The following is a 25,941-nucleotide window of genomic DNA, read 5'->3' on the forward strand; positions in this document are numbered from 1 at the left end:
CCCGATGCTGAGCTGGGCGCGACCACCCGCGCGGGGGGGTGGAGGCGGCCTCCGCCGCTGCCGCGTCTTACTGCCGCCGCCGCGCTCCGCGCCGCTCCGGGAAGGCCCCGCTGCCGCCCCTTCCTTGCCATCCGCCGGCGGGAGGGAGCGCGGAAGCGCGGGCGGCGGGGCGGTGAGCGGTGGCGGCGCGGCCGTGTATCCCCCCCGGGCTGGCGCGAGGGTGGTCGCGCCCGGGAAGATTGCGCCGGGGCGCGATGGGTGCGCGGGAGGGGTCCGGCGCCGTGGGTGCTGCGGGGCGCGCGTAGCTGGGGCGGGCTGGGGGCGCGGGTGGGCGCAGCGTAAGGTCCCCCGCGGCCTTGGCCACCCACGCGTGTATACATCCCCGGGTGGGTATAGGGGCGAGCAGGCCTGCCGAGGGCAACGGCCCCGACCCGGCCTGCCGTGGGCAACGGGTTTGCTGAGGGCAGCGGGCCTGCTGAGGGCAACGGGCCTGACCCGGCCTGCCGAGGGTAGTGGGCCTGCCGAGGTCAGCGGGCCTGACCCGGCCTCTTGAGAGGGCAGCGGGCCTGACTCGAGGTCAACAGGCCTGACCTGGCCTGCCGAGGGCAGGGGGCCTGCCGGGGGCAATGGGCCTGACCCAGCCTGCCATGGGCAATGGCCCAACCCCACCTGCTGTGTGCCCACACCTGCAGGGAGGCACGGGTGGGTGCCAAGGTGCGCTGACCCGGTGCTCCACAGCACCTGTGGAACATATGTAAATACCTGCATGTGCACATGTAGGTGTGTGGGCCTTAGCGGAGGCATGCATGTATGTATTTGGGTGTCGGTTTGCCTACCCATGTGTATGCAGGTCTGTGTATACATGCACCTACATATGTGGCAATCTATATGTGTGCGTCTGTGGATCTCTGTGCACGTGCACACTTCTATATGCATGGGCAGCTGTATGCACCTGTGTATGTCTTATGGTATGGGAGAAGTGGGACTGGTCCCCGCGGGTGACCCAGCTGTGCCCTGGGACTTGGTGAGACACCCAGTTGAGCTGCTCACTCCTATGGGTGCTGCGGGGCCCAGGAGCCATCCCAGACGTGTCCCACTCAGTGTGCCATCCCGCTGTGTGCCTTTCCTGCTGTTTTCCAGCCCAGCGCTCGCCCTAGCCAACGCCGGGAGGGAGAGGTGACCTTTGGGGGAACAGGATGAGCGAGTGGGAGCGGGTGTTTCTGCAGGATGTCATTGTTCTTCCCCACTCCCAGCGGAGACAGGCTCGCCCACAACGCTCCACGGCTTTCCAGTGTGTCCTGAAGCACCTAGAAGGGCCTGTCTTCACCCAGGTAGGGGGGACTTGGCTCTGCAGTGGGGAGGCCAGCAGTATCTTCTTGCCAAACCCATTCCATGGTGCTGCTGGGACTTGCTTTGTCTGTGGGCCAGAGCTCACAGCAGTGGAGGCTTTCAAAGCACGGTTCCTTGTTTTGGGGGATCAAACTGTAACTCCCAGAAGCATGAATTGGAACCGTGTCTCAGTCCCATGTGTTTTTACCTGCAAATCTGAGTTAGTGTTTAATTCTTAATATAATTTTTGTTCATTATAAATTTGAGTAAGCATTTTTAATCTACATTCTGTAGGTAGCGCTTTACTACTACTATGGTAGTAACTTCAGAAGTCTGCCACCCCTTTGTGATATGCTTCACATTCAGTTCTTCCGCTTTCGCTTGGCTCATTCAAGCTCTGGCTTTCAGACAGGCTCTCCAGCAATGCACGAAGCTGTCTGGGGCTGCCTGCCTGACTCGGGCATCCATCAGGAAACGGGAATTATTTGTCCTCTTTTACTGAAGTGTGTGTTCTGCAGCTTTGAGGGTGCTGAGCTGGCATGTCCCTGAGTGGGTGTGAATGCCTGTGTCTCCTGTCCTGTTTTGCCTTGCAGGGAGCTGAGTACCAGCTGCGTCTCTCCCTTTTTGATACCACCTACCACCACTTCTTCGGGAGGACATGGAGGAGCAGCTGGCGAGCTGCCCGCACTGCCCTGCCGCGCTCAGCCAGGGTGGCTTTTAATGAGGTAGGGTGCTGGAGGGCTGTGGGTAGGCCAGGGAGTTGCTGTGCCAACTGGGTCTGGGAAAACGCGACAGCCCCCTGGGAAGGGGTGGCGAGAAGCAGAATGGGGGGCAGTGATCCCACAGGGAGGCCCCTGGAGTTGCAGGAGCCAAGTCTAGAGAGGGAGTTTTTTAATGCACAAAGGGAAAAGCTGTCTTTGTTAGAGTTCAGCCCGAAGCTGCTCTCCTTTGGTGCTGGTTTACTCTGTTAGTCTGGTGGAAGCATAGCTCAGATCGCTTTGGGAGCCTACGATCCGCACACTTAGCTGTGAGCCTTTTAAAGCAGCGAGTCCTAAGTGTGCACGGGCTCTGGCCTGTGGTCGGTCTACCTGCTGCTGTGCCTCGTCTGCGGAGGTTTATTCTCCTGCATGCAGGCAGACAGGAGCAGCAAACCCTTTTCTCTCCTGGTGCTTCCCGCACCCCAGAAACCAGCCAATTATTAAGCTTTTACAGACGATTTATTGGAATGGTGAAGTTGGCGTCTTGGATTATCTCCAGGGCTGGGCGACGGCGTGGGAGCCGCGGTGTGCTGCCTGCCGTGTTCAGAGCTGGCGGCAGAGAGCAGTGTTCCTTCACGAGTGGGAAGGAAGGGAAGGCGCAGCCCGCCTGCCCTCTGCCTTCCCTCTGGCACAGCACTTTTCTCTCCTTACTTGGGAACTAAACTTGCCCCATGCTTCCATCCGCTGCTGATACCAGCCAGCTGGGTTGCGCCCTTACTGGGAAGATCCCACTGCCCCGTAGTGTGGATGACAGCTGAGATGTCACGTTTTCTAATTCATAACTCTTGTTTCCACCTCTTCCAGTGCTGCAGATGAAGTTAGCACAGATCTGCACTGTGCTCCTTCGTTTATTTAGATCAGTAGTGGTATCTGAGGGGCATTGATGTGTGCATTTCTTCCCCAAGTGTTTTAATTTCCAGCTTATCCCTGCTTTTTGGAAGAGGGATGAGAGAAAAACAAGGGCAGAGTGCTGTGGAGGGAGCAACATGGTGCTGCTCCCTGCCTTTTGGAAGAGGGATGAGAGAAAAACAAGGGCAGAGTGCTGTGGAGGGAGCAACATGGTGCTGCTCCCTGCTTTTTGGAAGAGGGATGAGAAAAAAACAAGGGCAGAATGCTGTGGAGAGAGCAACATGGTGCTGCTCCCTGCTTTTTGGAAGAGGGATGAGAAAAAAACAAGGGCAGAATGCTGTGGAGAGAGCAACATGGTGCTGCTCCCTGCTTTTTGGAAGAGGGATGAGAAAAAAACAAGGGCAGAGTGCTGTGGAGAGAGCAACATGGTGCTGCTCCCCACTTTGCCAGATGCTGGGTAGAGCTGCCTTTCCGAGCACTATCCCTATGTCTGCAGGCTTCCTGGGTGTTTGGCATGTGGCCAGGAGCAGCTGGCAGGAGCTTTGGGGTGTTAGGGGACTACATTTCTCAATGCCTCTGCAGTCGCTGAATTGCATTGCCCATCCCCTGCAGCCTGCCCTGCATGCTTACGGTGCATCTGCAGCACTCAGGGTCTTGCAAAGGCGCCGGGGCAGAGAAGAGGTGGATGACTGCTGCTGCAGCTGAGCACTGGGATCTTTTAGCTCTGCAATGTTCAGCAGTTTAGTGTTGCAAAGAGGTCAGGTGCAGATGCAGTCGATTTGTGAAGGGTGAGGGAAGGTCTAAAGGCACTGCTCCTTGTGCAGGAGAAGCTGCTGGCTGCTCGGGAGCGTGGAGCATTGCATCCTCTACTGGTGCAGGCCATGTGCTGCCTGCATGCTCACCAGCCTCACTGGAGGAGGAAAGTGCGTGGGCAGGGGACTGGATCTGCATGTGTGCTGGGTCAAGGTGACCCCTGTGCTGCATCGTCCTCATAGGGTTGAGGGGAGAAGAACACTGTTGCAAACAGCTGTTAGCATTCATGGAGGGAGCGGTGAGCTTGGTTTTACAAGAGATCCGCTTTAAGGGCTCTCTCTGTCTTTGCAAGGCGAGGCATCAGTCTGCAGCCAGCGGTCATTATTTCAACATTTTGCAATAAAAGATAATAGAATAACGATTTATTTCCCTGGGCTGATGTGGTAATGTCTCTCTCTGTTATCCCTTCCTGACAGCCTGTGATTACAGTAAACGTTTTCCCTGGGACACCGTGGTAATGAGTTTTTAATAGAAAGATTAACCTAGCCTTAAATCCTGTCCTAGGGAGGTGACCTGTATCCTGTCTGCTCCTGCCTTCAGGTCCAGGCCAGCCCCATCTCCCCTGGCTATGGCAGGTGGGCTTCTGCAGCCTGTGAGTGACTCTGGAAACAGGTGTTAGCAACAGAAGAAAAGGAAAAAAAAAACCCCACCCCCAAAAACATTAATGTTGTTTGAGATTTAAGGAGGCTGAGATTTCTGAGCAGTGCTGGGCTGGAGGTCATTTGCTGTGAGCCGCTGTCTGGAAGTTTTAATGGATGTTCTGGTTGCGCTGCTGGCTGTCCAAATGCAACAGGTATTGCTCTACCTGCAGCTGCTGCTACCAGCTCTGAAATACCCTTCCTCTCTCCTTTCCTGTCCCAGGATGTTTACTTCCACACCTCCTTGAACCACCATGGCATCACCATCGTCATGGAAGTGGTGGTGACAGCCAGGAAAGGGGATGGGGACTCTCAGAATCTCTCCTGTGGCTTTGGAGTGATCCCCCTCTTCAGCAGCGGGTCAGAGGCGACAGACCTGACTGCTGAGGACAGAGTGTAGGTCTCCCCTGCCACCGTGTGCTGGGGCGTGCTGGGAACTGGGGTGGCAACATGCATAGCTGCTCTGGGGGGAAAAAGGGTGGTCCTGGGGCTGCAGAAACAAAGCCAGTGTTTAGAAACCTGCAGTTCTTCACTGCTGAAGAAGCAGTGATGGGTTTGTAAGTGATGTCTGTCCTTTCCCTAAAGGATAGTTTTTTTTACTGCAGGTGCAGAGTAGGAAGGTGTTTCTGTACTGTTAGCATTGTGGAAGATGAAGATGAGCTTCCAGGTGGATTTACTGACTGCTGCATGTGTGCTCTTTGTTTTCAGACTGAAGCTGTACCATGGGACACCACGTGCCCTACTGCACCCACACTTCCAGGACCCTGTGGAAAGTAAGCAGCAGCAAGATGTTGCGTCTTGCTCCTTTCTTGGTGGCCTCTCTTATCCCAATGAGTACTCTGTGTGTCCAGTTGATGTGCTATGTGGTCCATGTCCTGGTAGGGCTAAGCGGCTGTGCCTTACTGACAATCAGGAGCAGCCTGGCTGGGAAAACACAGGATTTTTTTCCTTTGCTTCCAACACGTGCATTTGTGTATAATGATTTCTTCAACAGTGGCACTGCAAAGCTGTCTTCCTGTTTTTGGTCATGTCAGGATGTTATGTTTTCTTCAGAGAACAAATACCTGACGGTGATGGAGAAAAGCCACCTGCAGTACACCCTGAGGCCCCACCATCCCCTGGAGATGATATTCCACCTCCTGCCTGAAAACCTGATATCTGGACTGCAGACTGTTCCCGGCTTGATGCCGGCGTGCGGAGACACAAGTAAGGGCTCCTTCCTTTTCCCTGCTGCCTGTGCTGCTCCTGTTGAAGGCAGCAGGTCCCTGGGGAGGCTGTGGGCAGGGTGCTGACATGGGGTTCCTGGGAACACTGACAGGTTCTCTGCAGTGCTGCCTCTTGGCATGAGCATCTCCTCTGTGTGGACTGGCAGGGCTGCAGCCCTTGCATTCATAGCTCAGCCTGAAGGATGTCAAAATGGCTTCAGTCTGTTCCCCGTTCGTTAATTGCCTTGCTCCTGGGAAGCTGCGAGGGATAAGCGATGGTTGGTTTAATTAAAGTCATTCTGCAGAGTCTTAGGAGAAGCCCTTGCAGCTTGTTTAAAGTCATCCTCCTCAGTGACGGGGCCCAGGATCACTGGGGGTCTGGCAGGTTCAGGGGACGAGCTCTTGCACGTTCAGTCCTCATTAATCTTTCCCCATGGGTAGCAGCCTTGCCGTTCGCACTGCTGCAATTAAAATTATGTGATCTGAAGATTCAGAGGGTAAAAAGTACTCTCAGTTCTGCAGCTGAATTATTCTTCAGCTTGCTGCCTGGAAAACCCTACTGCTAACCATTTTGGGGGTTGTAACTGTTAATGTTAAAGCTGAGCGAGGTGTCCAAAGCAACTGAGTCCCTGGTGCTGGTAAGACCACTGCTCGGAAGCAGAAGAGGGGAGAGCCAGCATCTTGCACTGCAGGGCACCTCAGCACAATGGTGGCGGTAGCTGTAGTAAGTAAACAGATTACATCCACTGACACCAAAGGCATTGGGTATTTCTGGGTCTCTCCTGGGTGTAAAGACGTGGGTGTGCCAGGGAAGCTGGGTGAAGTGGGAACGTTTCTTTGTGCATCTGCAGAATCCCCATGGCCACATAACAATGGTGGCCCTTTGGCCAGGGGCCTGTGCGTGACCATGGCTCCCTGGCACTGATTTTGTCTCGGGTTTGGCTGTGGGTGCCACCGTGGTCCTGGCAATGTCCCCCCCAGCTGCAGTGTGACCTGGGGCTACTGCCTTGTCTTTTCAGGTGACTGCTTGCAGAAACCCCAGCCAATGAAGCCAGTCACCTACTATCTGGAGAGGCTGTCTGTCCAGCTGTACCCTTCCTTGGAGGAATTTGAGGAAGAACTGCTGGACTTACTGAATAGTGATCGCTTACTTCAGGTACTGCCAATGCATTTATGGCAGGGGAAAGCGCAGCACACGAGCAGTAATGACAGTGCTTTGTTTATGGGCAGAGTGGAAAAGTTCAGATAAATGGTGTTTGTGTATTCGTCTGACATAGGTTGTTTTTGGTTTTTTTTTCCCCCTCTGCACAAGCCTTTTGCTTGCTTTACGGCTGGATTTAGCACACAGGTGCTCTGCATAGGCTTTGTTTTGAATAAGCAGAATTTGGGTCAAAGATCAGGTGCAGTGCATATTTAGGAACAAGCAGTGCTCGGTGTGCAGTAAGGACAGCTGGCCAAGTCCTTCTTTATTGCCAGATTTGCACCAACTCTGTCACAAAGACAAAAGATTTTAATATCCATCAGCTACGGGGAGGGGTGGCTCCCATTTTTTGAGCTTCTGATGGATTGCTTGAATTGTCCTGACTGTGGGCAGTGCAGGGAGGGATGCTGTGCTGCCTTGCTGCCCAAGCTGGAAAACTTGCCTGTTGCAGGCTAACGCTGCACCAGACGGCAACAGGATGGCAGTTTGGGAGCGACGGCTGCACGTCGGTGTCCACAACGGCCTGCGCTTCGTCCAGGTGCCACATGTGGCTGTGCTGGTGCCAGAGGCAGAGGTGGCAGAGGGCGGCTGCCCAGAGGCACCCAGCTCTGGAGCCAGGTAAGGAGGACACCCTCCACTGCCAGTGCTGCTTCCCTCCTGCCTAAGGTGCTGCCCACAGCTGCTTCTGCATCCTGGTGCAGGGGCGTGGGTCGAGCCCTGGTGCTGAGGAGCTGCATCCACCTGAGCGAAATGGTCCCTCACCCAGCGTTCAAGGTCTGCTTCCAGCTGGAGTACATCTTCTGCAGCTCGGGGAGAGGTGGTGGGAAGGTAGGACTGAGTGTGCGTGCACCTCATCTCTGTCCTTTGTTAAGTGGAGATCTGCTGCTGGGGGAGCGAGCCCTCCGGAGTAACTCCATCCTCTGCTCCTGTTTTGCTGTCCTGCACCCCCCAGGATGTGGTGGCCCCCCCTTCATGCGGCCACGCTGCCTGCCATTTGTGTCCAGGTGCTTTTCACAGCGCTATGCAAAATATCCTGCAAATGAGCTTGTTGAATCATTTTAATTGCGTGTGGTTGTGTTTCTCCACCGAGTATATGTATATGGAGAAACGTAACCTGCAGTGGTCCCGTAGTGTTCTGGCAGACTAATCTGGAAAATTTCAGATGGTTTTCAATTTTAAAAAAGGTTTTATTTAGAATATAGTGTTTATGCCAAAAAGAAGTTAGCCCCTCCCACTCTTTTTTTTTTTTTTTTTTTTTTTTTAAATTTTCTGAATGCTGAGGGGTTTTTTTTGAGCTTCAGCCTGATGTTTTCCAGACGTTAAAGCCTGGAGAAGTCTGTGTATTGATTGCAGAGACCATACTTGCTAATGCCTACTTATTGATCCCGTACATGTATTTCAGTTTAACTTTTCTGCAGGTCCAACTCAGGTTAGGCCACCCCTCAATCGTCTGCTCCAGAGACCCTTGGCTGTTGGAGCCATTAGCTTGTAGCGTGGCTGAATCAGTGGCTGTGGGTTTGTTAGGAGGCTCTAATCATCCCACTAAGATGCTCATTGAAAATGCAGCAAGTGTCCTCTTGTCCAGAGCAAAACTGGGAGGAAAATGGGTATTTATAGAGTGGGACATGTGTGCCAGGCCAGAGGGATTTGCATTATGGGGGTAGGAGAAGCTGAGCCTTGCTGTTGGAAATCATGTGTTGGGTTCAAGTCCTTGAAAAAGCTAAAACCCAAGGACTCGCAGAGATTTGGGGCTCCAGATACAGATCTGTCTGGCTGTGCTGGGTGCTCGGAGCACTGGCTGGGGTGGTGGTGGAGCCGGTTTTTGTGGTGCAGCCCTTAGGCGGAGTGGTTAATCCCAAGCGGCTTGCGGAGCCGATTGCCTTGTCTTCCGTGCCATAATTAGCAGGCTGTGAGGGTGATTGCAGGTACTGGTAGAGACCTTGGTTTGCTTCTGTGCCTCTCCTTTGGTTTTGGGGGTGGCTGTGGATGTGCCTGGGTAAGTGGAAGACTTTATGCTGCCTTTCCCATCTGCCAGGGATGGGGGGGGGGGTGTCAAACTTATATCTCTTAACGGAGCCGCTCGAGGGAGCGGGTTACAGCCCTTTGGCTGGGTGCTGGTCTTTGTCCCAGCCTATGTGTGCTAAATACCTACAAGGGCTGAAAACCCTGTTATTTTTGAAAAGCGTTATGCTGCAGTTTTATATTGTGTCAGCATTATATTACACTGATCCATAAGCTAGAGGTGTTAATTCCTTGTGTAGCTTGGTGAAAGGATGAGGTACGATTACCTGGTGTGTGGGTGTCTGTTGTCCCGCAGCTGTAGCCTGCAGGAAATGGAATAATGTTGGTGACGGGCTGGGTAAACGGGGTAAGTGCAAGAAAAAAACAAAGAGCACCCGTGTGGGAAGTGCGGTACGGGGTTTACAGGGAGAACATGGTATTTGTACCTGTGTGCAGCTGAGTTTGCTGTCAGCCTTGAAGAGGTGAAATCAGGTAGGAAGGCACCGGTTCTGCCTGCGGTGCTGCTGGCAGAGGGAAGAGAAGCAAACCTAGAAACCTTGCAGGCCACCTTGGTCCTCTTCCATTGAGAAGTCTCATGATCCTGGTTCCCCTCCTTGGGACGAATGTCTCTCTCTCCATCAGGGCAGCAGTTCTGGTGCTCCTCAGAGCCTGCAAAGTGATGGGAGCAGAAAGGTGTGGTTGGTGGGGGAGAAAACAGGTACAAAAAGAGAAATAAGGTGCTGAAAAGTGGTGTGTCTCCAAAATGGGTTGAAGGGGAGCGGTTTCTGTGATGCTGGAGCTGGGCATGGCAAGGCATGGTGGTAGATAAGAGCCTGTGTTTCTCTGGCGGTACCTGCTCCCTCATCCCAGTGACGAGGCAAGGGTGCCTGGTGCTCACTGCGTTCCCCTTGCTCCCATCCAGGCCCTGCCCAGCAGCGCCTGTGGTGAGGTGACCGACCTACGCTGGGTGTGCTGGGCCACCTGGAGCCCCGTCCCGGGTGCTGGTGAGACGGAGGTGGTCCTGCCCCTGTGTGGGTGCCACCGCAGCCACTGCCAAACCTTGGTCTGCCGGACCCCACCGAGCGGCAGGAGCTCCAACAAGGTAAGGGCTTGCTTCTGCATGGCAAGTACACAGGGATGTTGCTGGTGCTTGGGCAGGCTTGCCATGAGGGAGGCTCTTTGCCAAAACCTTTGTAAGTGCCCAGGCAATGGAGAAGTTCTCTGCAAACCCGTGAGTGAATGCAGAGGCATGGGGAGAGGAGGGGACAGCCTCCCCGCCACTGCTAGCGAGCATCCATGCAGCCAGACAGTGTGCTCAGTGCCGAACGCTGCTTGACTTTAGTTACTGCAAACGTGCAGACTGAGCTGTCATGTAGCTGGTCGACACAATTATTTACTGTGATACTTCTTGGAGGCCACCGTGAGCTGAGCTGGCTTATTCTGAGTGATTGCATGCAAAAGATAAAGACCTTGCTCTAAAATATTTATCAGCAAAAGGAGGTTAGGGCTGGGGCAAGGAGTCATGGGGAGGCAGGTGTGTGGCCAAAATACGGCTGTGGTGCTAAGCTGCACAGGTTGCTCTCTGCCGTGGGGAGGAACAGAGGGCTGGATGAGCGTCTGCAGAACTTGCTCAGTAAAATCTTATACTGGGTGGCAGTGGGTGGAGTTGGCAGGTGTGTGTCTCCTCAAGGACAGAGGTATTTGATCAGCTTATTAAAGTACAACCCCTTGCTAGCTCTGCCTCTGGCTTGTGCCACCATTTCTGTGACTGCAGGACAAGGGAGTCATCTGTCAGAGGTACAAGGGAGGCTACGTGTAGCATGCTGTCTAAAAGTATTTTATTTCCAATTTCTAGGGGAAGGACGTGGAGTCTGGGACTATCCAGTTCCATTTTTCCACTGATTCAGAAGAACATCTTGTAACTACTGCGGAGATCCGATGTAAAGACAGGGACGAGTCGGAGAAGCCTCCTACGCTATCGCTGAGTGAGTGTTTTCCAGATCGCTGACATTTAAAATATAGTGTGGCACTGGTGTCTGCTCAGGAGAAAAAACATGACTTCAATGGCTTTCAGTGAGCTAGTTTATGAATTACAAGAATGAACTGAGTTTCCATCAAGTTGAATTCAGCTCACGCTTTTTAACTTGCATAATTCCCCTGTGATAGTAGTGCTGAGCCATGTGCAAAATCCCCAGAGATTTCTGGTGCGCCACCAGCCCGCTCCTGTTTTGGGTTGCTCTGATGGCACTGGGGCTCCCATGCTCAACACCCCAAACCGCTGGACAGGCACAGCGGCTGCACCAGCAGCCCCTTGCTCTCTGCCAGTGCCGCTGCTCGTCTCTCTGGACTGAATCCCTCTGGACATGAGAGAGATCAATTACAGGCTGAGGAAAAACCAGTTAATCTCATCGCACTGCCACTTGGGGAGCATGACAGCAGCAGGCATTCGAGCAGCGTGCATGGGCTGTGCCAGTGCCTAGCTGGGGAAAACTGGGCTGCGAATGCATGCATCCATCTATTCATCTGTAGTGCAGGGGTGCCAGGTGGTCGGGGTTTCAGTGGCTGTCTGCTGTGTGTGTTGGATGAGGAAAGAAAACTGCTGTTGGCTTGGGTTTGGGCACGGAGTTGAGTCCGTGCCCTGAGCTGCTGGAGCTCCTGCCTGGCTTGTTTCTGTCTAATCCCCCCTTTTGTGATCGGTAGGAAACAAACTTCCCTTTCCTCTGCAGCGTCGGTCCTGCTCCAGTTCCCATGCAGGTCTCAGCGCTGTGATCCAGGTTCCTGACAACGTTTAAATACAAGTCACGAGCTTACCCGGCTCCTCTGGTGAGCTGGTAGGTGCCAGCCCGTGGGTCAGGGTGATGGCCGCTGCAGGGGATGCACCTTCCAGGCCAGCTCTGGTGCTGCTGTGCCTTCCACGAGATGGCAGTGGCATCACAGCTTTGCCACAGCGAGTTCTGGCTTTCCGCCGGCGAGGAGCCAGGTTTGCTGGTGGAAGGGGCTTTAGAGCAGAAAGCTTCAGGGGTGAAGTGAAGGCGTCTGGTGAGGCTGGGAACGCGCTGGGGTTAGGCTCCCTTTGGCATGGCCGTGTTGCTGTGGGTACCTTCCTGGTACTGCTTGAAAGGTTTTCCTGGCAGCATTTCAGCTGGCAGCGGCCAGGACGCTGAGGGAGTTGCAGTGTGGTGAAGGGAGAAGCAGGTGTGCGCCAACAGCGAACTTCCAGCCCGGCACGAGACTGGCATGCTCTGGCTTGAGGGGAGTGTGGTGGAGTGGGGATAGGGTGCCCGGCATGGGGACATGCCCCAGCAGGGTGATTTTAGGGGGTGAGCTGCATGGTGTTCCCCTGGTGCTGGGGTCTGGCGGCACTGGGGAGAGCTTGGGAAATGCAGCGGTGGTCCCGGGGCAGTGCCGTGAGGTGAGTGGCTACATGCAAGAGCCAGCCTGCACCCCGAGCTGCTGAAAAGAGTGTTTGGTGAACTGTTTGTAGAGCTCCATTGGAAAACTTGCCACCGTCTGGCCCTTCTGGCTGGGGGAGGTGGAGTGCATCATTGGTCAGCTCAGCTGTCGGTGGTGCTGGTGGATCTGTCCATCATCTCCTTAACGCTGGCTGAAGCCATCCTAACTGAAAGAAAACAGTGTTTTAGCCACAAGGGAGGGGGTGGTTTCCTTTGCATAGCGGTCAGCATGAAAAAGCTGGCACATACATGGTGGCGCAAGCAAAACAAGGTCTCAGCATCACGTGGCTGCAGAGACAGAACATCTGTGCCCCTGCTCTGCTCTGAAGGACCCGCAGCTCAGCGGCACAGTGAGCTCAGCTGTGCTGCCACGCAAGCCAAGCAGCCAACTATAAATATGATAAAGCTCATACCGTTTTGGGGCATGAATGCAAGAACAGATGAAGGGAGTGACCAGAAATAACGGAGGAACAACAGAAACCTTAAGTATCCTTAAACTTTCATGTCTCATTAAACATCCCACTTAGGCAGCGCCGTGTGGCCGTAGGGAATGGCGGCACTGTCTGGGGATGGAGGAGCTGCCTTTTGCGGCAGTTAGCCTAATTCCCGGCAAAATAATGGATAGGTTTGGAGATGTGCTATGTTATCCCCCCAAGGCAGCAGTCTTATTGGAAAAATAAGTCAAATAAGTGGTTGAGCGATGGTAAGCTACATTGCTGAGCTGGTTTTGCTCCCAACATTTAAAAGGGCTGGTGGGAGATTGGAGGGAACTTGGTGGTGGTGGTGGGGCCTGGGGGTGATGGCTCTGCTAGAGCATCTCACCTGTCCCTCTGTGCAGGTGTGCCGGCCCTACAACGAATGGCAACCTCCCCGCGGGGACCAGGGGTAAGTGTCCTGCGTGCCAGTGGACGCGGTTGGTGGGCAGTGGCGTTTGTGGGGGCTAGCCCATGTGCTGAGGATGTGCTTTTGGTCACGTCCTTTGCTGGTTTTCTTGGCTGCTGCAGCCAAGAGTGTCCTGCTCAAATCCACCTCCTCTGGGGCAGTAAAATGGATCCTGCCTGTAACAGGCTGGGCAAGATTCCCTGGGTTCTTTTCGCACCCCAGATGTATTTGCAAGGGCAGTTCTGGTTTTTGACAGCCCAGATTTGCTGGGTACTGTTGTCCCCGGTACATACTGACAGTGACGCATGATTTCTTCATGTAGAGATACCGGGATTTAAAGCTATGAATACCAAGATCCCTCTTTATACTTTTTTATATCTTGATGCAGGGATCAATGCACACAAATATTTTTGATGAAATGAAATGCTTCATAAGACTGCATTAAGTGGTTTGATCTTTCTGCTGCATATTCTCATCCCTCCTTGCCAGGGAATGGTAGCAGGGATGTGAACCCTCGAGCAGCTGAGCTGTGCCGCTTCTCGGCAGAGCGGTGGTGCCAGAGCATGAGGTGGCTGAGCTGCTTTAGCAAGGAGGGCTGCTGGCCCACCTCGCCGCAGGGGTTTCTGCAGGGTGGGCTGCTGCAGAGGGCTGCTCCTCTGACCCGGCCCCGGCGTGGGGCTGCGAGCGCTCACACTCGCCGCTCTCTCGCAAGCTGTCAGTGTCCCAGCTGTCGGCCCCACCGCGGGGCAGGGTCCAGCCCCCGGCACTGCCGCTCAGCCCTGGCTTTTGGCATGAGGCGGGGATCGTTCACCTGGAGGCTGACCTCAGCTCGCCGGACCCAGAGCCTGGTGCCAGCGACCAGCTGCGGGCATTGCCCTTCACCCCGCTGCAGGTGCCCATCACTGCTGTGGGGCTGCAGGCAAGCAGGTGATGCTCGGCTGCCCTTCCCCAGGCTCCCGCCTCCCCATCGCCCGGCCTGCCGGGGTCACCTGTGGCCATGCACCTCACCCCCATTTCTCCATCAGTTCCTGCACGCCCCTCTCCCGTGCCTTCCTGGCGTGCCTGCATGCTGCCGGCTTCCCGGAGATCCTGGACTGCAACCAGGAGCCAGTGGAAATCTCAGAGCCGGTAGACCTGGCGGGTTTCAGCCCGCAGTTGGAGGAAGCTGACCCTCTGCAAGGCAATGAAATAATTCTACAGTTCTTGGCTTTTGGCAGGTGGGTTGGCAGCTCTTCATGGTACCTTTGGTGGACAGACCCTAGGGGCCTCCTCCTTTCCCAAAATCTCTCGAAGCTGCTTCTCTGCTTGAGTGGGATAAGTCCTTAGTCCTTACAAAGGTGCTGCTTCCTCCATCACCTGCCATACAGGCAAAACCCTGGAGGGTTTTATGATGATGCTCTTGTCCTTTCCGGGCACTCTTAAATCATGTTCCATTTTTTTTGCTTGTATCCATTAGCCACAATGTGATGTAAAAAACGGTTAATGCAGGGTTTCTCCATAAATGCATATGGAGTTGCGAAAGTTGGCACCCGTGGGGGTGGCTTTGGCTAGATGAGGCCCCGCTTGTGTTTTTTCCGTGGATGGTAGCGTGCTGTGTGAAGGTAAAATGCTGCCTTTGCTGGGCTTCTCCATCACAGCATATGGCAGGAGACAGCTGGAATTATGAAGCTTTTTGGAAAGCCAAGGCAAACCGTATGCCTGCTGTCTTCAGAGAAGTCTAAATACTTGTGATGCTGCTGATCTTCTCCTGTTCTTCTGCCTCTTGGTGTGTGCCAAACACATGAGGAGTTCGTGATGGGGAGGCAGCACTGTGCCACAAGCTAACCCAAACCCTTCTCCCTCAAGGGATGCCCGGGATGGCATGGAGGGGACGTGGCCGAGGACCATCTTCCTCACCTTCCAGTTCTACCGCTTCCCACCGGTCACCACTCCTCGGCTGCAGCTGGTCAGCATGGACGGGGGGTTGGCGACCAGGCTGGCTGTGCCAGTGCAGCTTCTTGTCCAGGTGAACAAGGATGGGGCCCACAGCAGCGGTAAGCTCTGGTTTTAGCATCCTCTTCCATAGGTCAGATTTGGGTTTTCCTCTGCGATGAGGAACAGGCTGGTGTCTGCTTTAATAGTAAACCTCGACTAGTTTGTGTGGCACATCATGAAAAGCATTGAAAATGTCCAGCATTTGAAGTAAAACACTAAGTGTTGGTGCTATTTGCATGTCGAGGCTGCTGGCTCCCGTTGCAGCTAAGTGCCTTTGAAAAGAAAGGCAGCATGTGAGAGCAGAGCACCCGGTGTGAGCAGCTCTGATCCTCCTCGCTCAATGCTTTTCTTTGTCTTTCTGTGGCTTATTAAATTCTGGTCCCAAGGGTCACCAAACACTTGTGAGTGATGAAGCTCCTGTGTGGAGCTGTTAATGACAATGAGAGGGGGGTCTGTACAGACCGAGCGTTTCTGTGGGATGTGCCAATCCTGGGGGAATTTAGACCCTGCTAATTGACTGACAGGTTTGTCAGGTGAAAGAGGGTGGGTGTGTGAGCAGGCAGCCTTCTCTGAACCAGAAGAGTGTCCCTGTCCTGGCTGATGTGCTGGTGCTGGCAGCAGCTCCATTTCCATGCTGATGTCGCAATGTCGCGTGTCTCACAGGACTGCCAGGCTTGCAGCTGAAGTACATGGTGGATCCCACGTTCCTGCGACCTGGGGAGCAGCGCTGGTTTGTGCGGTACCTGGCCGAGCACAGCCTCCAGATTGACGTCTGGGATGGAGACTCCCTGCTCCTTGTTGGGTCTGCTGCTGTCAGACTGCAGGTATTGGTTAACTTGAAGGTGTTTCCTCTTAAGCCTTCAGGACTGCTAATGGTGTAGGAGACCTCTGTTTAGTGTGCAGGAGTGTTTAGGAAGAGCCTGACTTTTCCTTTGGTCCCTTGTTGAGATGCTGTTGCCTTACCCTTGTGTCGTTAGTAATCGAGTTGCTGTCAGCCCCTCTGTGTAACTGAGACCAATGTCAGCCTGACAAGCCCCTAATCGTGGAATTTTTCATCTCTTCCTCCAAAGCAATGGCAAACCATTAACTTTCTTCTATGTCCCTGGAGCTCCTGCAGTATTTAGGGCTAAAGGCCCCTGACCTTGGCCATCCAGAAGCATCCTTACCCAGACCTTGTTACCCCCCAGAGCAGACTCCTCAGTAACTTGTTACCCCTTACCTGCCCTTGCCTTGTCCCCAGTCCCTGCTGCGCCAGGGCCGGGCAGCCATCAGGACCCACCATGAGCTGGAGGTGGCCATGACCGAGTATGAGCCAGATGGGACAGTGATGGGCTGGGAAGCACTGCGGCATGGTGCCCTGCGACCCCTCGGCATCCGCGTGGCCGTGAGGGGCCACCTCCACCTCTTCCTGGCCAATGTTGGTAAGAGCCCAGCACTCACGCGGCCATAAGTCTTGGGTGCCAGCACCAGCGCCGCATGGCACACGCCCCTTGCCAAGTACCTCCAACGCCAGTTGGAGCCCCCATCCTGGCACCAGCTGCTTGGCTCCAGGTGCATGGCTCCTGGCTGTGCTTGCGGTCCCTGCTTGGCTGCAAATGTCAGTGCGTGGTGGCAGAGAAGCTGGCGGTGTGGGGACAGCACCATGCAGTTAAGTGCTAGCAAACAGCACGGGGCTGCAGGAGAAGTGCATGACATGCACAGGGCTGTACCTGAACGCAAACCATGCTTGTAAGAATGTTATTCTTCCCAGAACCTGCTGGCTGCTCTTATTTTATATATTTAATTCCCCATCCTGTAAATGTGCAGTGACTCCAGGTTTCAAAATCTTATCTTCAGAAGAAAGATTAACTCCATTATAAGATATCTTAAATCGTCATTTCCATGCTCTGCCTGCAAAGGGATGATAAGCTCTTGGGAAGGAGAGTCTGAGATCCACAACCCAGGGAGAGGTTTAACTCACACCCTGCAAAAGGAGAGAGAGGAAGCAGAGATACTGCACCAGGATAGCAGCCACCCTTTGATTTCTTTTTTTCCCTGTCCTCTTTTTCTAAATTCCAAAATACTGTTGTTAAAAACACTATTGAAAAGCTCGGTGCCCCTGCCCTAAGGATGGGGATGGGATTTGGACACTGAGTAAATACCCAGAGGGTTTAGAGCCTTGTCCAGCTCTGCTTGGTATGACCTGCATGGGAGTGTGGATGGTGGCAGGAGCGGAGAGATGCGGTGGCACGTGCCTGGCCTGGTGGCAGCGCTGCTGGCAGTGCTGCAGCCTGGGGATGGAGAGCACAGAAGTGAAAACCAGAGCTGGTGAGGGGCTCAGGGGTGACTCGCTTGGGATGGTGCCATGCTTTTGATGCTTCTCCCTATCTGTGTGGATGGATGTATGGTGGTAACAGTGACAGGCTTTGGACGGAGCGCCGTAGGGCTCACAGAGCATCGTTAGCAATCGGGTATTTACTTGTGCTATTTAAAATTGTCTGTAAAGACCTGCAATGAGGATAAAAATTTGCAGTAGACTTTATAACAATGAAAAATGGATGATTTCTGCTCACCACTGTCTCCTCTCATGGCAGGCCACCCGTGCGAGGAGACCCCAGGGCAGCCGCTGTCCCTGCTGCCATCCTGCTCCCACACTGTGCCCACACCGGACAGTGCTGGCAGCATCCCAGCCAGCAGCTTTTTCTCTCTGAACGCCGCTGGTGGTGAGTCCTGCTGGGCTGGGGCTCAGCCTGTCCCCCCACGTGGATTCGGTTTGACAGGGTCTCTGCCAGTTCTGCTGCTGCAGTGCTGGCGCTTTGCCCCCAGCCGTGGGTTGACTGCCCCATCTGGTTGCTCCCTTTCCCAGCCCCACAACATTGTGGGGGGCTCTTGGGGCTGCACTAACTGGGGGTCCTTCATGAGTGCCACGGTGCTCTTTCCCTGCAGGCAGGCGGGTGTCGCGGGCACGGAGGCTGGTGGAGGTGGACAGCGAACTGGCAGCTGTGCTGCATAGCCACCAGACAGAGGGGAGGCTGACCCCCCCGGATGCCCCTGGTGAGGCTGAGGCTGCCAACTGGTGCAAGCTGCGGCGCATGGCACTAGTGCGGCAGCAGGAGGAAGCCAGTGGTGGGAGGATGCCCCAGCTGTCGGTGAGGAGAGGGGTGCCAGGGGCCAGGGGCCTGCTGTGGTGGTTCTGGGCTTATGGTCCTCTCCCTCCTGGCAGGGCTGGCAGGAGCGGTGTGCCAGGCACGCACGGGACCTGCAGATCACCAACACCTACCGGGAGCACATCAAGGGCGAGAACATCTGCCAGATGCTCAGCCAGGCCATCACCTCCACCCACACTGTGCATGCTGTGCTGGGGATGGCTGAGTTCTTTGAGTTCACTCTGAAGAACCCCTACAGCATCCAGCAGACTGTGACCATTGAAGTGGACCACTCCGAGCTCAGGTGGGGGCCAAGGTGGGGTCTCTCCCACGTGTGTGGGCTGATGCGTGGGCAGCACCAGCTCCCAACCAGTCCTTACCAGCATCTCTGCCGCGTGCTCCCCAGTGTCATACTGGACCCGAGGGAGTGGCGCCACTTCAAGGAGCTGACCAAGAGCGTGACACCGGTGGAAGAGGCGATGTTCCACCTCCGTGACAACCTCAGGCCTCAGGTCTACCTGCGCCCCAACGAGACTGTCCGCATCCCCTTCAAATACCAGACCTTCTCTGCGGACCCTGCTGTTGTCGCAGTGCAGGTAGGTGCAAGCCCCTGTTTTGAGCTGTTCCCAGCGGAAAGCATTTCCCTCAGCTGTGTTTGCCTCGGCAGGGTGTGGCGGTACTGCCACGGGCAGCACTGTGCAGCCATAGCAGTGCTGCATCCCAAGGCAACCCACCCTTGCACCCTGCAGGGGCCGGCAGGGCTTGGCACCGGTGCAGACGTGACCGCCGGCTCCCTGGGGATGAGCAGGGCCGGGCGGACGAAGTACATCCAGGTGAGGGAGGCAGACACAACGCCACTCGAGGGGCTGCGTGGGAGGAGAAGCATCCCTCCTGGCAAAACTCCATTCCTCTCCTGCTGCCCTCCGGGACAGGTCTCCTTCCAGGTGAGCGCGGGGAAGCCCATCGCACTGCTGCGGGTGAAGGTGGAGCCGCAGCCCCATGTGGTGGACCAGACCTTTCGCTTCTACCACCCGGAGCTCACTTTCCTGAAGAAGACCATTCGGCTGCCCCCCTGGCACACCCTCCCTGGTAAGCCTGCGGTGTGCCCGGTGGGGGCTTGGGCTCTTCCTCTTTAGTTGGCACCCATGGTTCATAGGGGCCTTCCTGGAGGTGTGGCAGCACCCAGCGAGCGTTTCGCTGCTTCCAAGGCTCCAAAAGGGTGAGGGCTCCTCGCTTGCTCTTCATCTGCCTGCCTGCATTGATTTGATACTTAATTCCCTGCACCATTATGGCTGTGGAGTTTGCTGGTAGCCCAGCATAAGGGATTCTGGTCTGTGGCTGCGTGGGGTAGCAAACAGACAAAATGCTGAATATAGTTTAATCTCTGTCTCTCTCCTCTGCAGGCGCACCGGTGGGCATGCTGGGGGGGCAGCCTGAGATGTTTGTTCGCTGCAGCGACCCTGACATCATTTGCGAAACCAAAAATATGGTACTGGTTACGCTTCAGCTTTGCTCTATCCTTTGTGCCCTTGTAGTGTGGGTTGTTGGCAGAGAACTGCCTCGCACCCACAGAGCATCCCCGTTTGTCAGCCCATAGTAGTGAAACACTGACGGTGATGAAGCCAGAATTGCCTTTTATTCCCAATTAAAAGGAGCCGCATTGTTTTTGCGGTTGAAGCGGAATGTTGCGCCTTATCGCATTGTGCAGCAACCTGTACTTGCTTGTTCTTTTGAGCAAATACCAGATGATTAAGATGCTGGAGAAAAGCAGCCTTTTTGTCAGGCATGGGACAGACCTTCCCTGCTGTTTAGGGTGGCCACAGCTGCTGGTGACAGGAGGCAGGAGCACGGCGCGTCCCCTGGATGCGTGGCAGAGCATCTCCCTGCGGGGTGGTGCTGGGGCGGTGGGGAGGGCAGTGCCAGGCTGAGCGGCTCTTTGGGCCAAGCCTAGCTGTCGCTCTGCCTCCCTCCCCAAGCATGGATATGCCCAGTGCAAGTTTCCAGGGCTGGCTTTGTGGCTGGGGGAGGTGGAAAGGAAAACTAAATTTGGGCACATACATGCAGATGGTGATGAAGGGTAGTTGCTAATTGCTGTTGCAGAAATGCGTTAGCGTGGTAATTGGATTATAGCTTGTTAGAGAACTTGGGGAAAGTTTGCCAAAATTTGATTACAGATGCAGACCTGGAATGCGATAGTCGTTTGTATCCTCTTTTGTAATTAAAAATACTGGAAGAGCTCAGCCAAGCTGTATAATAACTTAATAACACAGTTTAACTAGATGCTGAAAGCATCTGCTTTCATAAGTGGGTTGGTGGCGGGTTTTTCTGTTAATGGGAAGGAAACCCTGGAGTCCTCGTTAGCTGGTTTGATCTTGAGGTTAACTGTTGGGATGATGCTCTGATTTCTGCACACAGGGGCCTGGGGAGCCGCAGGACATGTTCCTAAAAGTAGCTGGAGGACCAAGCCCGCAGATTAAGAAGTTCTTTGTTGCTATTTACATGTAAGTAGCAGGACCCCCAAAAAGCATGAAAAGCTGGCCCCGAGCGCCTGGCAGGGCAGGAGGGGAGCTCGCGCCGCCCTTTCCTTGCTCGTGGCTTCCCGAGCCCAGCCAGCTTTGCTGAGCAGCACAAGGCTGGGCAGGAGGCTTCCCAAAATGCTTACAGCTTAGGGTTTTACATCATTCTCTTTCCCTCTGAATAATCCCTGGCAAGAGCATCCCTGGAGTGCTGGCTAAAGCCTTCTGAGCCAGCCGGGCTATCTCTGCATCAGATAATGCTTTAGGAATGGGTGGGATTGAAATGGGTTCCTTGGGAGATGCTCACCTGGAGTTCAGGCTCCCGCTTTGGGCTCACCCCTTGGTATTTGGCTGCTTGCTCTGAGCCTGCGGTGCCATCGGCAAGCCCTGTCCGTCTGTCTGTCCTGCAGGGACACGTGGCTGGCAGCGCCCATCCAGATCTGGCAGTTCTACCTGCACTCACTGCAGCGCCTGGACGTCAGCTGCACCGTCGGGCAGCTCACCCGCCTCTCCCTGCTGCTGCGGGGCACCCTGGCCACGCGGAGGGTGCAGGCCTTCACCTCCCACCCCCAGGAGCTGGAGGTACCCCCCGTAGGTGGGCTCAGGGCCTCTGAGGTCCTTGGTGGCGGTGGGGAGCAGGGGGCGGGCCTGGACCGGCCTGGTGAAATCCCTCACAGAAAGGGAAAGGCAGCCCGCTTGGAATTATGAACGACTTATTGCCGTAAAGTGTTTGTGATAATTATCTTTTGATTAGAGCTGTCATGTGTAGGATCGTTGGCACAAAACCCCAGAGGGCAAATTATCTGCGTTAATGAGACCGTCTGAAGACTAACAATTTCTTTAGAATTTGTTCGGCCGTAATTGCAAATGTGAATAATAAAAGGCACAAAAACTCCATCGCTGTCACGTAAACAAAAGCGAAAGTCTCCCCGAATGAAGCCTGCAAGGGGAGGGGAGGGCTGGGGAGTAGCTGGCTCTCCCTGAGCAAGAGGCTGTTACCCTTCCTGATAGGAAGCCAATCCCGGTGTATTTGTGTAGGTGGGATTCAGCAGCGGTGGCATAGGTGCACGGGTTTTTAAGAGCAGCTGGGTATAGTTTATGCTCCAAGCTGGACATCGCAGGGGTGGCTGCAGCTCCTGGTGTTGGTTTTTGCAGCTGGATCCAGATGGTGCCTTCGCTCTCCTTGCCAACGGCATCCAGGACCTGTACATCGGCGTGAGGCCTCGGCGGGCTGGCAACAGGTTCATCTACCTCAATCTGGTGGATGTGGAGTCCCACCAGCTGCTGTCATCCTGGCTGCTCTGCCTGTCCTGCAGGCAGCCCCTCATCTCCAAGGTACGGTGGCTGTCGTGCGGGGAATAGGCCGTGATGGTGCTGGACCAGTGGTCACGGTCCAGCCAGTAACTCAGGGCCGTACCCTGCTGCTGCTTCTTTTTCCATCCATGGGTTTTTTGGTCTTTGCTGCCCTGAGCACACACTTAGCCCTCGGGTGCTTGAATAGTCTTGCAGAAGACCGTGGTAAAACACCTTTTGCTCTTTTGAAGGCAGTCCCATGCTGAGAAGTGCCACTCCAAAGTATCCCTTGTTGTGAAATTAAAGCTACAGCATGCTGCTTTCTGGTAGCACTGTGCTGGCAGAGGCCTTGCCTCCAAGATGGAAAATTACATTTCCCAGCTGATGCATTCCTTTTAAAAACATTTTCCTGAAACCCTCGGTACAGGGGGAAGTTTGGATTGGCATTTAAACTGATGCCTTAGTGTTCTGCCAAGTGCCAGCCTGCCTCCGGTGCTGCAGGGTGTTACCTGAGCAAGTGCCATGGCTCTCCCTGTGGATGTCCATTAATTAGCTGGAGAATGAGCTGGCCAGTCCCAGCTGCTCCCCTGGCCCTTTGTTGCTTGGGCTCGTAATTACTTCTGTGAGCGCATTGGTGCCAGCAGCAGTGTGAGAAGGTGGCTTTTGCTCAAAGGTGCTTTCTTTGTACCTGCTGGCAGAGTTCGAATGTAAGGTGGAGAAAGGGGAGAGGAGGAGACATAAGGCAGTGTGTCCCCAAAACTCCCCTCGCGGTGTGTCGGTGTGACAGGCAATTCTCCGTAGTTGATGTGGGGAAGCGCCTGTTGTTCCCTCTGTCTGTGCCGCTTCTGCTATGGCTGGTGCTTGACCTGCAGGCGTTCGAGATCTCGCTCCCCGTGGGAGGCGGGAGAGGCTGCAACAAGTGCATCACCTACACCAACCCCTACCCCTCGCCCCGACTCTACTTCTTGTACACCAACAGACCTGACCTCCTGCAGTTCAAGGAGGACTCCTTTGAGGTACGTCCTGCCGCCTCTGCCCCCTTGCCAGACCCCTGCCTTCACGCGGCCGCAACACGCGATGTGTGGCGTGGTGCTCAGTGGATGCCGGGTGTGCTGCCTTGGGAAGCTGGGGAGGGAGGGCAGGCTGAGGGGTCCTTGCTGGTCCCGCTGCCTCTCCTCCCGCCTGTTGTCCTGCAGGTTGCCGGCGGGGAGGTGTACACCATCGGCTTGCGCTTCGCCCCTAGCCAGAGCACAGGTGAGGAGGAGATCCTGATTCACATCAATGATCGTGAGGACAAGAATGAGGAGACCTTCTGTGTGAAGGTCCTCTACCGGTGAGGCTACCCGCCTACTGCAGCAAAGCAGCTGGCCTCTGTGCCGGCCACCGCTACGCCCCAGGTAGTGCTGCCTCGGAGATGCCCATGTCTCTCTGACAGGGCATCGTGACCCTGGTCCCCTCGTAGTCACCAAGCCGGGAGGTCTCACTGTCTGCTGGGGTCCTGGGCCATTGCCATGTGCGCGGGCGCTGCCACACGGCTCCGTCAGCACAAACTGGGGAGAGCAGACGTATTTGTTACCACACGTTGTGGCTGCAGGTTGTCCTTATTTTTGTTAAGCATTACTGTATTTTAGGCTTGTTGGCATCTTCAAAAGTCTGCAGATCTGATTCTGCAGAATATTGTTGAAGTATTTTATGTTATACATTGAGTTTTGTACACACCGCAGCAGTTTTCTGGCTTTTTTGATACTTTTTGCTCATCCTTATAAAGTTAAACTTGCTGCACAGAATTGGCAGAGTGAGGCAGCGGTTTTGTCTGTGGGAGGTGGAAACACTCTGCGTCCCCATCCTGTGCAGACGAGTGCTGGGCTCACCCTTCCCACCGTTGTGCTGCTGTCAGTCCTGTGGTGGGGAGCACTGGGGGTCCCCTGTGTCCTCTCCCAGTTCCATGGAGCATCTGGGTGTCCAGGCAGGGAAGGCGGAGGGGAATGATGGGAAAATAAGGTGCGGGCTGATGCCCCGGGGGGTGAGGGTTGACAGCCCCATCCCCATGTGTTGTGATCTTGCGTGTTGGGTGCTAAAAGGCTCCCCCCATTCCTCACCAGTTCACAGCACATCTATAGCTGTTCGCTCACGCTGTGATGTATTAAGATCACTGTGTGGAGGGGAAAAACCCAGAGAGGTGAGAAAAAAGGGAGCTGAGGCAGGCAAAGGGGGGTGTCAGCCGTGGGGGTGGCTGGGGGATCCCTGCCCCTCGCTGTGCCCCTCTGCTGCTGTGGCTGAGCGGTGAGCAGAGCCCCGGTGGGCAGCCCACTGCTCCCAGGGGACTTGTGCTCCCTCTTTGTGGGTCTGAAGCTGGAGAATTAGTAGCCCCACTGAAGTAGCGTGCCGAGTTCCTCTGCCTCCCAAGGCCTGATTGGAAATGACAGCTAATATTTTAAAAATGATTATGCTGTCTGCAGCACAGAGAGGCCCCTAAGTTGGGTTATTAAAGTAGATTAGCTGAATAATTTTCATTATGTTTTCACACAACGATATTTCTTGAGGCTTATGAATGAGCTGGTGCTGTACCCTCCGCCGCGACAGATGAGACGGCTTGAGTGCCAGGCGTTCACAGCCGCCAGTGAGCGATGTGCCGGCGGGCAGGGAATGCTGTCAGGGGGACTCGAGCTGAGCCGGCAGCTCGGCAGCCACGCTGCCATGAAACGTGACCGGCCGCTGCAGCCCGTGGCTCTTGCTCACCAAAATATGTACGGTGCGGTGGGCAGCAGCCGTGCAGGCAGCGTGCTGCCTGCTCCCCCAAAGCTGTGCCATGGCTTTGACCCAAAATCTGCAGAACTGATGAGACTGTTAAGGAAAGCTGAAAAAGATTTTCTCATTAGGAAACAGAGATGTCTTGTGTCCCGGTGCCTTCGAGAGGGACCCGGACACCTGTGGCTGCTCCTCCTTTGTGGTGCTGCAAGCCCCTGACAGCACTGGTTTAGGAAACGTGTGTGAGAATTTGTCACTTCTGAGTGGTGTAAGGGTATGTGGGAAAAGCTCCCGCAGAGCTGTGATGAAGCGGGTCTGAACTGTCTGCCGGCCAGCCTAGATAAGTGCTAGTGGCTTTGTTGCAGATGATGGAGGTGTAATGAGGTGGCTGGATTATTTACACAGGCGCCTATATTTAGCTGCAGACTGTAAGTGGAGTGCAAGAAAGCAGGAGCCAGTTGGGGCGAGGCAGCGGCACAGCCTGGGCTTTTCCCTTCTCCCCTGTATGTCCAGGGAGGGAGCGCAGGTGAGAGCCACGCTACCTCCTCCAGCCCGGAATACCTTTCCTACAGCACGGACAGTCCCGTAAATCTTTGTAGGGCATTCATATGCCCTGCTGGTGCCTATTAAATTGTTTTCACTATATTAGCTTTAATTAAACTGTTTCCTTTCTTTGAACGTAAGCAAACCGCAGTGGTTGATCTGAGCAGGTCTGTCGGCACGGCGTGGCGGGGTCTGCAGAGGGGCAGCCCCATGAGCAGGGGGCCTTGGGGGGCAAGACCCTGTCCTGCCAGAGTGCAAAGAGCCTCCGCAGAGGTGTGTGGCATGCAGCGAGCACTGTGTGCGGGGCTGCTTGGCATTGAAGCCACGGCCCTTGGAAATGCTGGAGCTGCTGCTGCTAGAGCATGGTGCAGGCACAGGAGCAGTGCCTGCTGCCTGGCCCTGCCAGGGACAAGAAGCTGGGGCAGAGCCACTTCTTGGGTTCACGCTTGTTAACGAAGTTGTCCCCGTTAATGACACTATGCTCGTAGCATGGTGTGCCTAGCATGCAACTTGTTCTCTTCCCATTTCATTCAGGTCAGGAAGAAAATTCGATTCCGGTAACAATATAATTAATTCACCCTAAAAATCTTGGCTCACATCTCATCACCGAAGCA

The 25,941-nt window shown here is 54.8% G+C and overlaps 1 protein-coding gene across 3 annotated transcripts; it reads left to right on the forward strand.

The window, feature by feature from the left end:
- Positions 1-83: 83 nt before the first annotated feature.
- On the forward strand, positions 84-25,439 carry NPHP4 (nephrocystin 4). Of its 3 annotated transcripts, none has more exons than XM_037381318.1 (29): positions 84-172; positions 1,141-1,331; positions 1,923-2,054; positions 4,611-4,783; positions 5,096-5,160; positions 5,441-5,593; positions 6,612-6,748; positions 7,245-7,411; positions 7,495-7,621; positions 9,717-9,896; positions 10,650-10,779; positions 13,085-13,131; positions 13,841-14,055; positions 14,154-14,345; positions 14,974-15,161; positions 15,766-15,926; positions 16,343-16,523; positions 17,676-17,804; positions 18,028-18,230; positions 18,305-18,531; positions 18,634-18,823; positions 18,977-19,060; positions 19,160-19,316; positions 19,631-19,716; positions 20,643-20,728; positions 21,154-21,325; positions 21,899-22,078; positions 22,909-23,052; positions 23,233-25,439. In XM_037381318.1, the coding sequence occupies exons 2-29, from the start codon at positions 1,197-1,199 to the stop codon at positions 23,371-23,373; spliced, it is 4,182 nt and encodes a 1,393-aa protein (XP_037237215.1). In that variant the 5' UTR covers positions 84-172; positions 1,141-1,196; the 3' UTR covers positions 23,374-25,439. The 3 variants fall into 3 exon arrangements, with proteins under 3 accessions (XP_037237215.1, XP_037237214.1, XP_037237213.1); XM_037381317.1 differs by having other exon boundaries at positions 149-258; XM_037381316.1 differs by lacking the exon at positions 84-172 and adding an exon at positions 293-526 and having other exon boundaries at positions 557-1,331.
- The last annotated feature ends 502 nt before the right edge of the window (positions 25,440-25,941 follow it).

Source organism: Falco rusticolus, chromosome 3 (genome assembly GCF_015220075.1).
Source record: "Falco rusticolus isolate bFalRus1 chromosome 3, bFalRus1.pri, whole genome shotgun sequence".
Taxonomy (NCBI): Eukaryota; Metazoa; Chordata; class Aves; order Falconiformes; family Falconidae; genus Falco; species Falco rusticolus.

Coding starts and splice junctions, on each gene's coding strand:
- NPHP4 (XM_037381318.1), top strand. CDS start 1,197: ATGAGCGAGTGGGAGCGGGTGTTTCTGCAGGATGTCATTGTTCTTCCC. Junction 10,780..13,084: donor GCCTCCTACGCTATCGCTGA/GTGAGTGTTTTC, acceptor CCCTCTGTGCAG/GTGTGCCGGCCCTACAACGA. Junction 14,346..14,973: donor CAGTTCTTGGCTTTTGGCAG/GTGGGTTGGCAG, acceptor TTCTCCCTCAAG/GGATGCCCGGGATGGCATGG.